The sequence below is a fragment of the Portunus trituberculatus genome, chromosome 25, assembly GCF_017591435.1.
Source record: "Portunus trituberculatus isolate SZX2019 chromosome 25, ASM1759143v1, whole genome shotgun sequence".
In the NCBI taxonomy this organism is placed as follows: domain Eukaryota; kingdom Metazoa; phylum Arthropoda; class Malacostraca; order Decapoda; family Portunidae; genus Portunus; species Portunus trituberculatus.
In genome coordinates, this window is record NC_059279.1 from 1,578,070 (window position 1) to 1,592,500 (window position 14,431).

Consider the following 14,431-nt stretch of genomic DNA (forward strand, 5'->3'; position numbering starts at 1 on the left):
GGGTGAAACAACTCAATCGGACAATAACTTTCTTGAGAAGGAGCCAAAACATTGTACAAGACACATGGGTCACATTCCGATGAGGTATGTGAAGTTCATTAGGTGAAAATGTTATAAAATCAGTAAAATGAGCTAGGGTTTATGAACTTACGAGCTAGTGTGCCTTAATTCACCCACGCTAATGTTTGAGTATCACCTGGTGCGTGGCGGCATTCCTTGGCGGGAAGTTTGGATGTCGCCCTCTTTATTTCATTCATTGTCAATTTACGGTATTCTTTTAGGCCATGTTCACACTAGCTGTTTGTCTCGCGCGGTTCAAACTACAGGCGTGACATTACAATGTAAGACAATGGAGCTGTTCAATGTTCACACACAACCGCGTAGTTTTTCCTCCCAATGCGGATCGATTTATTATTACATGCCTTTAACTGGGAGCTTACACACTTGGAGGTGTGAAGGCCACATTGCCTTTCCATTGGTTCACTTACCCCGTGATCCTAGCCAATCAAAAGAGCAACTGTCAGCGGCAATCAAGTATAGTACATAAGAATAATACAAGCACATGTAATTCAGGGAAGAATAAAATAGCATTAGTGTTTTGGTTTTATTAAAGGAACAACATTGTATTAACAATTTCACACACACAGCCTCCACTGTCCAATCCATTGTAAAAGTGCATAGGGCTTATCAGATGATGTAGCTCCCCTCAGCTCTCCACCTGGGTAGTGGACTCCGCGACTCCACCGAGTAGCCAACCCTGAACGAACGTGGAGATGAAGACCTGGGTGGCGGGGGGGCGGGTGGGGTGAAGACAGCGTGATGTGGATGGGTGGTGAGTGTGTGGGGTGATGACCGGAGTGAGGGATGGTAACCACGGACCGGGACCCACTCGCTGGCGACGCACGGAACAACGGGAAAAGATACAAGCACATGCTCATGACTGACAGGGCGAAAACATTAGAACTTTGAAACAAGCATTGAAACAAAAATATATGCAAATGGTTACAAAACTTGCTGCGACGTACCAAATTTCCAATGTCGAAAAAAAAAGTTGCGTTAAGACACGTGATCCTCGTCTTTATAACATGTAATGGGATGTCTTGTGATCGTGCAAACTCAAATGTGGTCACAAAACAAAACAAGTTCAATAGTATCATGTTCTTTTTTTCCAAGCCCGAGGGAGCTGCCAGGGTGGCCGGCGAGGGATGCGGGAGGTGGTGGTCGTGGCTGCAGAGATCAAGACGGGAGGGAAGGAGGGAGGGAAGAAGGGCGCGAAGGAAAATTTCCACCATGTACTCTTACACCTCTCCACTCCGCACTTCAGCAAAAATAATTTCTTGTAAAAATATCTCTGTTGAATACCCTAATCAGAACATCTTGGTTAACGAAAATATAAATAGTTTCTAATGTCTGATTTAGTTTTTATAATCTCTGATAGAAAATTAAACGTGCAGTGTGGACATACTCGTAAGTATGCACATGATTACATTCAATACAGTTATGTCATATCGAATGAATACGAATGAAAACATAACAGTACTTTAGAAAACCTTCCTTTGACCACTTTTTTTTTTTCCATTGAACAACACCTTCAGCAAACATTTCTCGTTTTCTTACAGGAAAACAATCTTCCCTGTCTCATAAAAAAAAGAAACCTTCATATGATTACCATTTCCTCTTACAAAAGTCAAAACAAGTGTGTAACTGTTAACAACACTATAGTTTGTGTGAGGATTGCACTGTTCAGTACACTGCGTTGCACGCTGCTGCACGTAGCCACATTGGGAACATTCTTAGATCCACTTTAGTACTCGGGAAACCGATGACGTGCGTGATTCTTCGCTGAATCTTTCTTTTCTTCACACAACCCTCTATGTTGCTTTCCTCCCGATGCGTGGCCGCTAACTGGGGATGTACTGCCTTGGCCAACCATCCTCTTCTCCTCACCGGGAACCTTCGAAGCGACAGTGTTCCCTTCACCGTATCGAGGGCCATACTAGTTATCTGTAGTCGGCACTTGTGGCACTGATGTCTCGTGAGAGATGCCTGTGTAGTGTTCGGCGCCTGCTTCAACTTCAGCTTCAGTACGCAGCCCCGCGTTTGTGTTGTGTGAGGCTGTGGCTGTGTGACCTTTACGAATGACTCTAATAGGTTCATAAATCGTGCTGGGGCTGAGGAAGAAACCAAGAGAGCAAAGAGCAACGAGGAAATGAGGCTGTTATCAGGTCTGGCCTCGCATTGCTACTCCCCACTTGCACTCTACAACTCGCCCTAACGGTATGCAGTACTTCAGACACGATATTGTATCAAAGGAATACAATAGGAAACCAAGACTCGTTTTATGTGTTACAAATAGTGCAGTAATTATTTTAAGGCGCGATAAGATGAACATGTCGGAGCCCCAAATTGACATTATTTGAAGAAAATCCTTATCAAGGAAAAGGAAGCAGCAGATTGTGGTAATACTGGGTCAGACACGCAGCACACCGGTCCCGCAGTGTCACCAAGGTGAGTGACGCTAGGACACCACGGCCGTCATGGCGGCACGAGGCAAGGTTATGTTGGATTCCCACACGTCGAGTGACCGCCACTCTGCTAGGCGTAATGACAAGGAGCCGCCGCATGGAGGAACTCAGGTTCAATGAAAGGTTTCTTATGGCTCTCATCTTCACTTAGAGAGCAAAAGGCTAAAAAACTAATGTTCAATTTAGTTACCTTATACGAAAGCTGTTCCTTGCAATCACATTTAGCCAACTCGAGATAGGACCCCGCCAACACGTGAAATTTCACCCAGACTGAGAAATTTCTCACCATCATGCAAAAGGCACTCATTTGTATTGTTTCGATTTTCACAAGGGAGAGGAATGGTATGCAACATAATAATGTAAAGAATAAAGTGGGGTCATCGTTGCTGCCAGGAATGGCCTTTACCAATGCAATGTGGATGAATGATAAACGTTCTGCTACGCAGCGGAACAGGATTCGTTGGTGTACAGGAAGAGCTCCGCCGAGGCGACGTGGACCTCTTGATGCCACGAGGAGGCGTGGGGCCTGAGGTGTCTCCCCGGGAGTGTGGCGAGGCGGGTCATGTGATGCTGATGCTTGTCTGCCATTTATATCAAACATGTTGAATACAAGTATTATAGACTGCAGGGCCACTGTTGGGCGTGTGTACGAGCGGCGCCACAAGTGAAGCTGAACACAACTTGGTGAGCAAGGCATGCGGCCCCGCGGCTGGTGGAGATCAAAACTGCTTTCCAACAACTTCGCTACACTAGGAATTAACGAAATTAACATCTAACTGGTTCTTATGAAAACTAAATCCGCATGAATGGGCTGAGTAACAGGTGGAGGCGTGCAAAACTGTAATACTTGACTCTCGGCCAGGCGGCGCGGCGTCCGGGCCCAAGGAGCCCCTGCACGATGGATTATCAACGTTCAAGGTCATTGACCCGCACAGCGTCAGCAGCTTATGACACATAACCCTTCAAAAATTCCCACCCCTCTGCCAGCGGCATATCTTGTACTAACCCAGGTTGCAATGGTGACAGTGTGTGTATAGTGCTGGGGGCTCTTATTCATAAACTGAGACACTAGCAACTCCCTGAGGCAACAGATGAGCTGAGACTGCTCGACCCTCCCTCCTCCTCCTCCTCCTCCACCACCAGCGTGGCCTATTTGCAGGAGCCTGATCTCCCTACTACACTCTCCTGGTCGTATTGTGGATGTCTCTATTTAGCACCCTGTCTTCTCCTGTCCACGTCACCCTGACCATCAGAACTAGGCGCAAAAATAAGAAATTGAACATAAGTGGAAATATCATATCAAATGGGGGAAATTAACTTTCACCACTGAAAAGTTCGATAAACTAAGAGTTGTTTATCACTTTCACGTGGCATGAAATCCTTGCTCACTCAGACGGGCGGTGCCAAGGGCCTCACCACTGCCCATCAGACACTGTAAACTTGTTAGCATTTTCTCTTTCGTTTTAAGCCCTACGGAACTCACTACTGCCAAAAAGTTAATGCCTTAACTGGCCGGCACGGGGATTGCAAAACATTAATATGTTGGCTGACGCTGTACGGGTTAACTAGTGCAGAATTTCCAACATTATGCAGCAAATTAACGGCAAATTATATTTTGAGATTGTAAAAAGTCAAAATACCAAGCGGAACAAAATCAGTTGTTACCTCCACCGCGTGTACACTGCCACACCTGTGCTGGGTGAGAGTGGCCAGGTGTGTCCTGCACCAGCACGCGTGCCTGTATGCCTTGTTCCCCTACGAGGCCAGCCAGGCTCCCGCAAGGCCCAATGGGGGGTCCCTAGCGGGGTCCTGGACGCAGTCCTCGGCCAGCCCAGCGGGCGTCTCCTCGAGGCTCTCAGGGGACAAGTGTGGTTCAGACGCTCGTCCACTGTACATTCCTCGAGACAGAAGTCAATATGACCTCTGATACATGAGGCATAGAATTATACATTAAAAAAAATAACCTGTACTAGAAATTACATTAGTATAAATCTGTACTGAACTTCACAAATAGTACCATAGGTGGGTAGAAAATCTAGTGCCTATTATGCAATTACGGCAAATGGTGCCCGGGGCCAGTGAACCCCAGCACCCCGAGTCCTGTGGAGTCAGGATGGCGGAGGCCACACAGTGGTAGCAAAAGATGCAATAATTTACAATGGCCCCGGTGTAGTGAGTCTGTGGTCAGGTGACGAAGGAAATGAGGCACAGCCAAAACACTCCACATGGGACAAGAGCTTGCTCAGTCAGTGTTTGCACATGATCTTCCTTGTAGTCTGAGAGTTGGCTCCCTCCTCCTCCTCTTCTTATATCCTCCTGCCTTACCCCCTCCTTAGCCCCAGGCCGCATGGGTCAGCTCGAGGCAGCCAGCCGAGCGTCACGACGGATCTGGCTTGACCACCTGAGGACACCAGTGGTGGCGGCGGCGGCGGTACAAAAGGGACGGCTCACACTTGGGCGGCAGGACGTGGCACGAACCATAACAAAATAGAGATTCTGACAGCACACGTGAGCAGGCAGGACGCAGGCGTAGTCTGCTGAGGAAGGCACGGGCGGCGGCCGACATGTTGGGGTGCCCAAGGCTGCTGCTGCTGTTGCTGCTGCTGTGGCACTCCCTGAGGGTGGGCTGCGGCAGGCGCGGCTCTCACGCGGCAGCTCGGACAGCGACCTGAAGAACCCGCGGCCTTGCTGGCTGCTACGACAACAACTTGAAGAACATCAGTGCCAGCGACAAATTGAGGAAGAGAATGAGCATGACCAGTCGCTGTCGAGAAAACCAGTCCTGTGGAGAAAGGACACTCGTCACACTTCACCACACGAGAGAGAGAGAGAGAGAGAGAGAGAGAGAGAGAGAGAGAGAGAGAGAGAGAGAGTGTGTGTGTGTGTGTTTCACTGTTTGATCTGCTGCAGTCTCTGACGAGATAGCCAGACGTTATCCTACGGAACGAGCTCAGAGCTCATTATTTCCGATGTTCGGATAGGCCTGAGACCAGGCACACACCACACACCGGGACAACAAGGTCACAACTCCTCGATTTACATCCCGTACCTACTCACTGCTAGGTGAACAGGGGCTACACGTGAAAGGAGACACACCCAAATATCTCCACCCGGTCGGGGAATCGAACCCCGGTCCTCCGGCTTGTGAAGCCAGCGCTCTAACCACTGAGCTACCGGGCGTGTGTGTGTGTGTGTGTGTGTGTGTGTGTGTGTGTGTGTGTGTGTGTGTGTGTGTGTAATTCACCTCGGTCGCCTGCTGGTCATCCAGCCAGTCTTCCCCATTACGGAGCGAGCTCAGAGCTCATAGACCGATCTTCGGGTAGGACTGAGACCACAACACACTGTGTGTGTGTGTGTGTGTGTGTGTGTGTGTGTGTGTGTGTGTGTGTGTGTGTGTGTGTGTGTTGCAGAGTGAAGTGGGGCTGCGTACTAAGAGTCTAGGCAATAAGCTGTTCCTGTTTAAAGCATCTGCTGTTTAGGTGAAACCTTTCTCTGACTGATCCAAGGTAAATGGTGATAAAGCAAGAGATATGACATAAAACATTTACTTTGGCTCGCCAGGGTACAAGTGTTAATGGACAAATGACATCCCGGACATGCAAAAATAGTTTAAAATCCAGATAATTGAGGGATTATGTCAAGTTAATTCCGTTCAAAGCTAGACGTCAAAAGGAATGAAGCAATGTACATCAGTCCCTTCAGAAAATGTAGCAGCAATATTTACTGCACGTGATGGTGCAGCTTCACCACTAATGGACAGTAATGTACGGGCATAAAGATTAGATCTTCAAATGTCAACATGTGAAGGTCAGAGCTCACCTGGACAGCTGGACTGGTGAGGTAGAGGAGCGGGTTGGCGCGATATACTGCCGCCTCCTCAGCCTGGCGACGCACCTCGTGTCTCTGAGCCGAGCTGAGCACTGCCGCCTCCTCGCGTGACATCATGTTAACAGGCAGCGCCTGAGCGTCAGGCAGTGACTTCTTCCTCTTCAGGGCTACAGCTGGAGGGGCAGCCTGTGGAGGTAAACATTAGTAACGTATACTGTTAATGAAATAAAAAAAAATTCTTGTTTTTCGTGAAGTATTGAAAGCGTCATGAAAATCACAACTGAATACTGAATCAAATCTCAGTTCACTGTCTTCACACAGTGGCATGACCTGTCCTGGTCTGCAGTGGAGGTGTGTGGCAAACCAGAGGCCAGTGTGGTAGCGGGACAAAAAACACAGCCTCACCTTGACCTGTGCCTGACGCCTCACGATGGGATTGATGTAGAGGGACTCTGTGCGCTTGACGGTGCCCTGTCCCGGTGTGGGGGGACATGGCGGGATCTCTTGGCCACAGGCACGTTGTCGGAGTATTTTTTCTGCCTCCTGTGGCGTGGCCGGGATGGTGTAGGGTACAGTAAATCCACCACCCACGGAGCCGTTGCCCGTGAGGGGAGGAGCCTCGCCCGATATGATAGAAGGCGGCCGAGACGGCCGTCGGGAGCTGCCGCTGATAGGCGCCACTGCCTCGTCCTCGTACACGCCTGAGTCAGGGGTCCAGTCCTGGGCGGTGGTGCGCTGGGCCGATGGTGCACGGGACCTCGGATTGATCAGCTCTGATGGCACTGGCGTCTGGCCGCGGGAGGCAAACCTGTCCACGGACCTGTCGCGGGATGGGGCGCGGGATGGTGGTCGGTTGTAGTGGTCGAAACGGTCGTTCATGACAGCTGCAGAGAAGCTGTGCTGTTCGTGGCCGCCTTTGCCTCCTGACCTGGCTGGGCCGCGGGCTGATGAGCGGGACTGGTCCACCGCGTTGCCCATCAAGCCGTCATCTTGATATTGCTGCTGTGCGTTGCTGTAGCCACGCCCTTCGCCGGGATTCATGGAGGTGCGTCGCGAGGACGGCATCCCGCCGTAGTCAGCCTGATCCCCGGGACCAAAGTTGGCAAAGCCGCCCCCTGGTGAAGCAGCGGTAGCGTCCATATCCTGGGGCCCCAAGGCGTCCCCGCGGCCCATGTAGTCGTCCACGGAGCCACGCACATACACAGACTGTGAGCGAGGGCCGGAGTTTTCATCACGAGATCGAGGAGGAGGCAGCTTGCTCACATCAGTCTGTCCACCACGGGCTGCCAGCTGAGCCTTCAACACGTCCACGCCTGTGGTGGGAGATATTCGTGGTTAGTGGCAGCAGGCAGGGCTGTCAGTGTCATGGATAACACGTGTGGCTTGTGAGTGTGTGAGATGTAATGCCATGGAGTCCATACCTGGCTGGTGGAAGTCTGGGGCGTACTGTTTGGCAAAGATTCGAGCCATGTCAGAGTCATTCCTTGCGTGGGCCGCCGCAATGTCTGCCTGCTCAGCCTTCCCACGAGCCGTGGCAGTTCTGTACAAACAGAATGTATTACACCCTGATTCTAAGTGAATCACATCTCACGACAAGAACACCAATCATTCACGAAATCTGAACATTCCTCCTTTAGTCTTCTTGAGATGTCTCCTACACTGCCTAACACTGCAAAGAATACCCTTGATTTTATTTCACCTCTGATTAATACAATAATTCCTATGTTTCTGTGAGACTTACTTTGTATTACTTTATATCAGTGGCGTCGTCTGGCCCGGACATCCGGGGCTTTAGCCCGGATGACTTTTCTTTAGCCTGGGATATCAACTTTAGAAGAAATATAACACAATTGCACATTAACGAGCCACTAAAGAGTAAAGAAGTTATAGTTTCCCATTTTCAGTGAATGCAACACAGGATGACGCCTCGACGCCAAGACCAATCAGAGAGACGAGTTGAGTGAAGCGTCTGTGTTTTATTGGCTGATGTGTTTGCGCGCTGGTCCTGGACTCACCCAGAGATGTTGACAAGTTAAAAGTTTATAAATTTGACAATCACGACACAATGGACATACGGAGGTTTTTCAAGAAAAAGGACTCAGCTGAGGTTGTTTTAAAAATTGCAGAGGAGGAATATGACTTCGCTTCAGTCAAAATGTTAAATTTTTTGCTTTAACTCCTGTGTTATCTATACGTGCATCATCCTGTTTCTATCAATATCATATAATTTAATTTTGACACATTTTGAAGTCACCACAAGGCTAAAGAAAGCACAGAAATAGAACTTTTTTTCCTGGGAAGAATGCTCTAGAATTCCTTATAAAGGTCTGGGCTCAGCACCCAATGCTTTCAGTCCCAAGAAACATCCCTTTCTTACATTACTGCAAGCACCAGCCACGCCCTGCAACCTGCACACACTTCCCACGCCCTCACACCCTCCCCTCTCACTCACCGAGATATCCCGATGTCTTCCTTCTGCATGGCAATCTTGGCTCCTCTCTGGGCAGCGGCAACAGCAGCATCGATCCTTTCTCGAAATTTGGCAGAGCGTATGAGAAACACGTGCTTCTTTTTATTGGAAGTGATGAGGACATTATTCTTGTACTTTCCTTCTTCCTTCGTGCCATCCTGTCAGGTGAGGAGGGCGCATTGTGACCACCACCACCACCACCACCACAACCATCAAGTAACATCTTATTCCTCGTGATTGACAAAAGAAAATGCTGGCAAAGATCCAAAGTAATAGAAGGAAGTTGTTTTTGAGAGAGAGAGAGAGAGAGAGAGAGAGAGAGAGAGAGAGAGAGAGAGAGAGAGAGAGAGAGAGAGAGAGACGCCAGATGGAACATATTGGACACAACTATCAATGACTCACACCCTCGCCTGCCCCTGACTCACCGCCACCACCCGTGAGTCACATAACGCACCTTAAACGTGGTGACGCCGTATCCGTACTTCTTGTTGTTGTACCACTCGCCTTCGTACTTCAGTCCATCGGTTCGTTCAGACACACCAAAACCCGTTCGCTTGTCGTTTTTCCACTCGCCCGTGTAGGTCTCCACTACGTTGCCGTCCAGCTGCTCGTCCTGCAATGGTAGCAGTGTTAGAGGAGTGGGGTGCAGCGTGACCGTGGATGAGTGACGTGGGTAAATCATGCGTGTGTATCAGGACATTAACCCCTTCAGTACTGGGACGCATTTATACCTTGAGATTTGTGTACGATCAGACCATTTTATTGACATTAGGAAGGGTCTATGGAGGTCAGAAGGTTAATGGACACAATCGTCACTATTTTAATCCCAACATAAGTTTCTGAAGCTGTGTAAAATCACCAAAAACTAAACAGAATAAACTTGGAAACGCGTTGTGGTGCTCAAGGGGTTAAGAACTTTAGTGCGCTGGGTGGCAAGTGTAAGGAATCTACAAGTGTTTCTCTCGGTGAGGGAGTGAAGGGCGGTACCTGGTCATTACTCAGTGAAAGCAGGTGAGTGTCCAGTGACAGACAGCGGCGTTACCACTTAGCCAGCTTGTGGGTAAAAATCCGTAATCAGAAACGCTTTGCTCTCTCACCACGACTATTTTCAAAGGCTACGGAGATAATCAACATGATTTTCAAGAGTGTTTCTCCAGTTAATAATGTAGAAACCTTGTCAATCTGCCTCTAGAACTGTAAAAAAAAAAAAAAAAAAAAAAAAATACTAGTGCAATTTTGTAGAAAGCCCTTTGAAATAGTTGAGATGAAGCGCAGAAGTGTTTGAGAATACCAGCCTGAGTGTTGAATGGGGCTGTGGTGGTGTGGGATGTGGGTGTGTGTAGGCAAAGGGAGTGTACAGGAAAAGGGAGTGTGCGTTCTCTTGGAGGTGAGCAGCACTTGGTTGCGTCGATTAGCTTGAGGTACTTTCCCCCTGAAGATCGAAGTGGGTGCTGCTGCTTCTGTCACGTCACCTGTAACTCTATATCACACCTGTGCGTCCCAAGCATGACTCGTGAGAACAACAAAGAGGATGCAAAACATTCTTAATTCCAGAGTTGGTGCCATCAAACTTGCAGAGCTCCTCCATATGGCAAACAGAGAGGACAGATTCACAGACAGGCGAGCACATGAGCAGTGCAAGGCAAGCTACGAGTCACGCAAGTAAACACCACCACGATCTAAATGGCACGTCTTACACCAGTACTCTACGGGAACCAAGATAACTACAGACAACACCACAGAGAGAGAGAGAGAGAGAGAGAGAGAGAGAGAGAGAGAGAGAGAGAGAGAGAGAGAGAGAGAGAGAGAGAGAGAGAGAGAGAGAGAGAGAGAGAGAGAGAGAGAGAGAGAGAGAGAGAGAGAGAGAGAGAGAGAGAGAGAGAGAAACACAGACAGCGACAACTATAACACCCCACACCGCCACACAACTGTCCTGAGCAAGCAACACCAGACGGCAACACACAGTCCCCGCGCCTCGCAAGCAAGACAGACGAACATGACAGTTACAGCAGGCAAGGTGTGCAGGTTAGCCCTACACGCAGCGGCGACACACGGCGGGAGCTCGGAAGACAGACACACACACGCTGGTCTTGTCTCTTTTGTTTATAATGAAAAGTAGTGTTTGTGTGGATGGAAGAGGCGCCCTTCCTCCGAGCTCGCCACGCCAAGACCTCACACCAAGCTGATACTGACGGCTACTGTGCGACGCTACGGCCAGGGGGGATGCAGGGAGGACGAGCTGCAGCGGCGCCTGGAGGCTACACGTACCAACCCTACCTCGATGATGAAGGACGCATTGGAGCCCTCGTCGTGCACGTCACCCGTCGTGTACGCCGACTGACCCGAATCCGTGGACATCCAGGAAGCTGAGGAGCCTGTGGACCGGATGGAGCCCGAGGGCCGCCCTGTCTGGATGTCGCCGGTACTCCTCTGGCGCCGCATCTTCAGCCCCTGAAAGGAAACACATCACTCACCATCTCTCCTCGCCTCAGACACTGTGCACACTTCGCTAATGGGCATTTACTTAGTCTAAGATGAAATGGCAAGTGTTCAAATAGGCTACAATTTGCCCTCAACTTGGTAGCTCCTCTTGAAAGCAATGCACACTAACACATCCAGTTTGTGATGATTTATAGAAAGCCAAACAAACTTTCATAACAGCTTCGTTTGATTTCGTTTGGCTGCCTGTAAACACATCGCCTCAAGCATTCCAGTATATAGGCCACGAGGTCATGTTTGCAGGCCGCTAACCTCATTCCTCACCTTAAAGACTTTCTTGATATTGCTGGAGCTCTCCACCAAGCTTCCCCTCCGCCGCGGCACCTCGTCACTCCTCGCCCGCAGCACGAACCCGCCGCGGCCATCGTCCACCTGAAAAACCGCAACGTTATGATGCGACGGTACTCCCTCAGGCACCACACACACACACACACACACACACACACACACACACACACACACACACACACACACACACACATGACCTCTCCCTTTACACTCTGTACGACTCACGCTGCCTTGCCTACATCCTTCACGTGACACAATGTGGCTTTTATAGTTTTTTTTTTTTTTTTTATACAGTACAGTTCGATATTTCGACACCTTACGAATAACATAACGATTCAAACATCCACCATGCTCTTTGAAAACAGTCCTTAAGAGAATAAAAGGTTTCAAAATGCAAGTGTTACTTGGCATAACTTGACCTGCTTCAATAAGCAAAGCCTACAAATGCACAGAAGTGTCTGAGAATACCAGCCTGCGTGATGAAGGGGTGTGTGGTGGTGTGGGATTTGGGTGTGTATAGGCAAATACAGGAAATCTACTTAAACCTGATCTAATCTAACCTAACCAAACGAAACCTAAGCAAACCTGAGTGAATATAAACTAACCTAAACCAAAACTAATGAAACCAAACCTTACCTACCAAAACCTAACCCAAACAGACCAAACCTGACCTACACCACAGCCAGGCCCCGCCACGCCCTACAAACCCCGTGACCTCGCCGCCTGTACTTACACTCCCCATCCCTCGCGGCCCATTTTCACACGAGTCCCCACACCTAAGTCAACACACCTGTCCACCCGCTAATTGCCAATCGTCCAACATAAACAAAGGAATGAAAGACGCCGCAAACCGTGATGCCTCTTTCTCGCCTTTCACGCTCACCCAAGGCCGATCATTTTAGTCACAGATTTACTGACGTCTTGCTCATCTTAGCCCCGGGATAAGGAGAGTCTATGAGTGCTACAGGATAAAAGTGAGAGTAAAAAGTACTAAGGAGTTTCGCTGTAAGAGTCTATGAGTACTACAGGATAAAAGTAAAAGTGAAAAGTAAGGAGTTTTTGAAAGAGGTCTGTCTATGAATGCTTAAGTAAGAGTAGAGTAAATAGGAATTTTCGCAGTAAAAAAGTCTGTGGGTGATGCAAGATATGATTAAAAGTAAAAAGAAAGTAAGGTGTTTTCAGCAGTAAGAAAGTCTATGGGTGAAAAAAAATAAAAATAAAAATAAATAAATAAAAGTTACCACTATAAGAATGTCTACGGATGCTACAGAATAAGAGTACAAGTAAAGTCCAGTGTTTTTAGCAGTAATAAGTCTATGAGTGCTACAAGGTATGAGTAAGAAGGAGTTAGTTTTCAGATCACGCTCGTCTCGTCCTGGTGGAAGCTGTTCATCTCAAGGAGGAAGAGAATAGTGAATGTCCAAGTACTGCTAGTCTGGTCTCGCTCAGGTGGAAATGATTCATTCTTGCTTAGTAAATGCTTTTTTTTTTTTTTGGCAATAAACTCCACTTACTTCTGAATCACCTGCGTCATTTTCACCGCAAGCCTTTGAAAATTTGACTTAATACAATATAGCCTTTTAGCAGGTAAATTCACACACTTCTGTTCTATAAGGGTCATTTTTAAATTTTACTCTAATATGACTGTTATGGAGTCTGATATATAAAAAAAAAAAAAAAAAAAAAATCACGCTACTGAATTATGTAGAAAATTGAAAAATCTTACTGAAATAAAATGGCAGTCTTTCAAAATATAATAATAACAATAATAATAATAATAATAATAATAATAATAATAATAATAATAATAATAATAACAATAATAATAATAATAATAATAATAATAATAATAATAATAATAATAATAATAATAATAATAATAATAATAATAATAATAATAATAATAATAACAACAACAATAATAATAATAATAATAATAATAATAATAATAATAATAATAATAATAATAATAATAATAATAATAATAATAATAATAATAATAATAATAATAATAATAATAATAACAAATAATAATAACAACAACAACAACAACAACAACAACAACAAAAACAATAATAATAATATTAATAATAATAATAATAATAATAATAATAATAATAATAACAACAACATCAACAACAACAACAACAACAATAATAATAATAACAATAATAATAATAATAATAATAATAACAACAACAATGAAATACCTCAATCAAAAAACAATAATTACTAAGACAGCAACCTTAACACCAACAGTAACATGGGAGAGTATTTCCTTCACGTGTCTTTATGCCTTTCGATACCGACATGCACAACTAGACGAGCTGACACCAACCTTTCTGTCCCTGTCGGCGAGAGGATCCCCTGCGCCGTCAGATCGAAGGGAGGTGGTGGAGCCGCGGTTGTTGGCTGCCCTGGGTCTGCTGACGGAGGCCTGGCTGAACTGTGCTGAGGTGCGCACGCCATACCCATGTCGCAGCCCCCGCAGCCACTGACCCTTGTATGTGCCTGTGCAGGGAAGGCAGAGAAAAGATGAGAAATTAATATACTTCCTTTTGCCGCCGTGGTACAGTGGGGTCCGAGGGTCTCCAAGCGCACGGGTTCGAATCCTGTCCACGGTCCGAGTGTAGGTTGGGGTTCCTCACTCGGGGCAACGGTTTCCTATCGGGTGGACTTTTAGATAGGAGGTACCCCAAAAAGTACCCCCTTTAGCCCATAAATTCCCGTAAAAACCCCACATGGTATAAACAAAAAAACAAAAAAATCCCGTGAAAAGCCTACATGGGATAAAGAAGAAGAAGAAGAAGAAGAAGAAGAA

At 47.0% G+C, this 14,431-nt stretch overlaps 1 protein-coding gene across 2 annotated transcripts in view; it reads right to left on the reverse strand.

Moving 5' to 3' along the window:
- Positions 1 to 590: 590 nt before the first annotated feature.
- The window catches only part of LOC123508887 (junctophilin-1-like), a 112,767-nt gene continuing 98,926 nt past the window's right edge, over positions 591 to 14,431 (reverse strand). Inside the window, exons 3-11 of one of the 2 annotated variants that reach the window (XM_045262892.1) lie at positions 13,949 to 14,121; positions 11,587 to 11,694; positions 11,101 to 11,274; positions 9,278 to 9,436; positions 8,806 to 8,981; positions 7,775 to 7,893; positions 6,759 to 7,666; positions 6,345 to 6,539; positions 591 to 5,307 (exon numbers count right to left, since the gene is read on the reverse strand). In XM_045262892.1, coding sequence (XP_045118827.1) covers positions 5,221 to 5,307; positions 6,345 to 6,539; positions 6,759 to 7,666; positions 7,775 to 7,893; positions 8,806 to 8,981; positions 9,278 to 9,436; positions 11,101 to 11,274; positions 11,587 to 11,694; positions 13,949 to 14,121 — 2,099 coding nt within the window. In that variant the 3' untranslated portion in view covers positions 591 to 5,220. Of the gene's footprint in view, positions 5,308 to 6,344; positions 6,540 to 6,758; positions 7,667 to 7,774; positions 7,894 to 8,805; positions 8,982 to 9,277; positions 9,437 to 11,091; positions 11,275 to 11,586; positions 11,695 to 13,948; positions 14,122 to 14,431 lie in introns of both variants that reach the window. The other variant, XM_045262891.1, reaches the window with a different exon arrangement.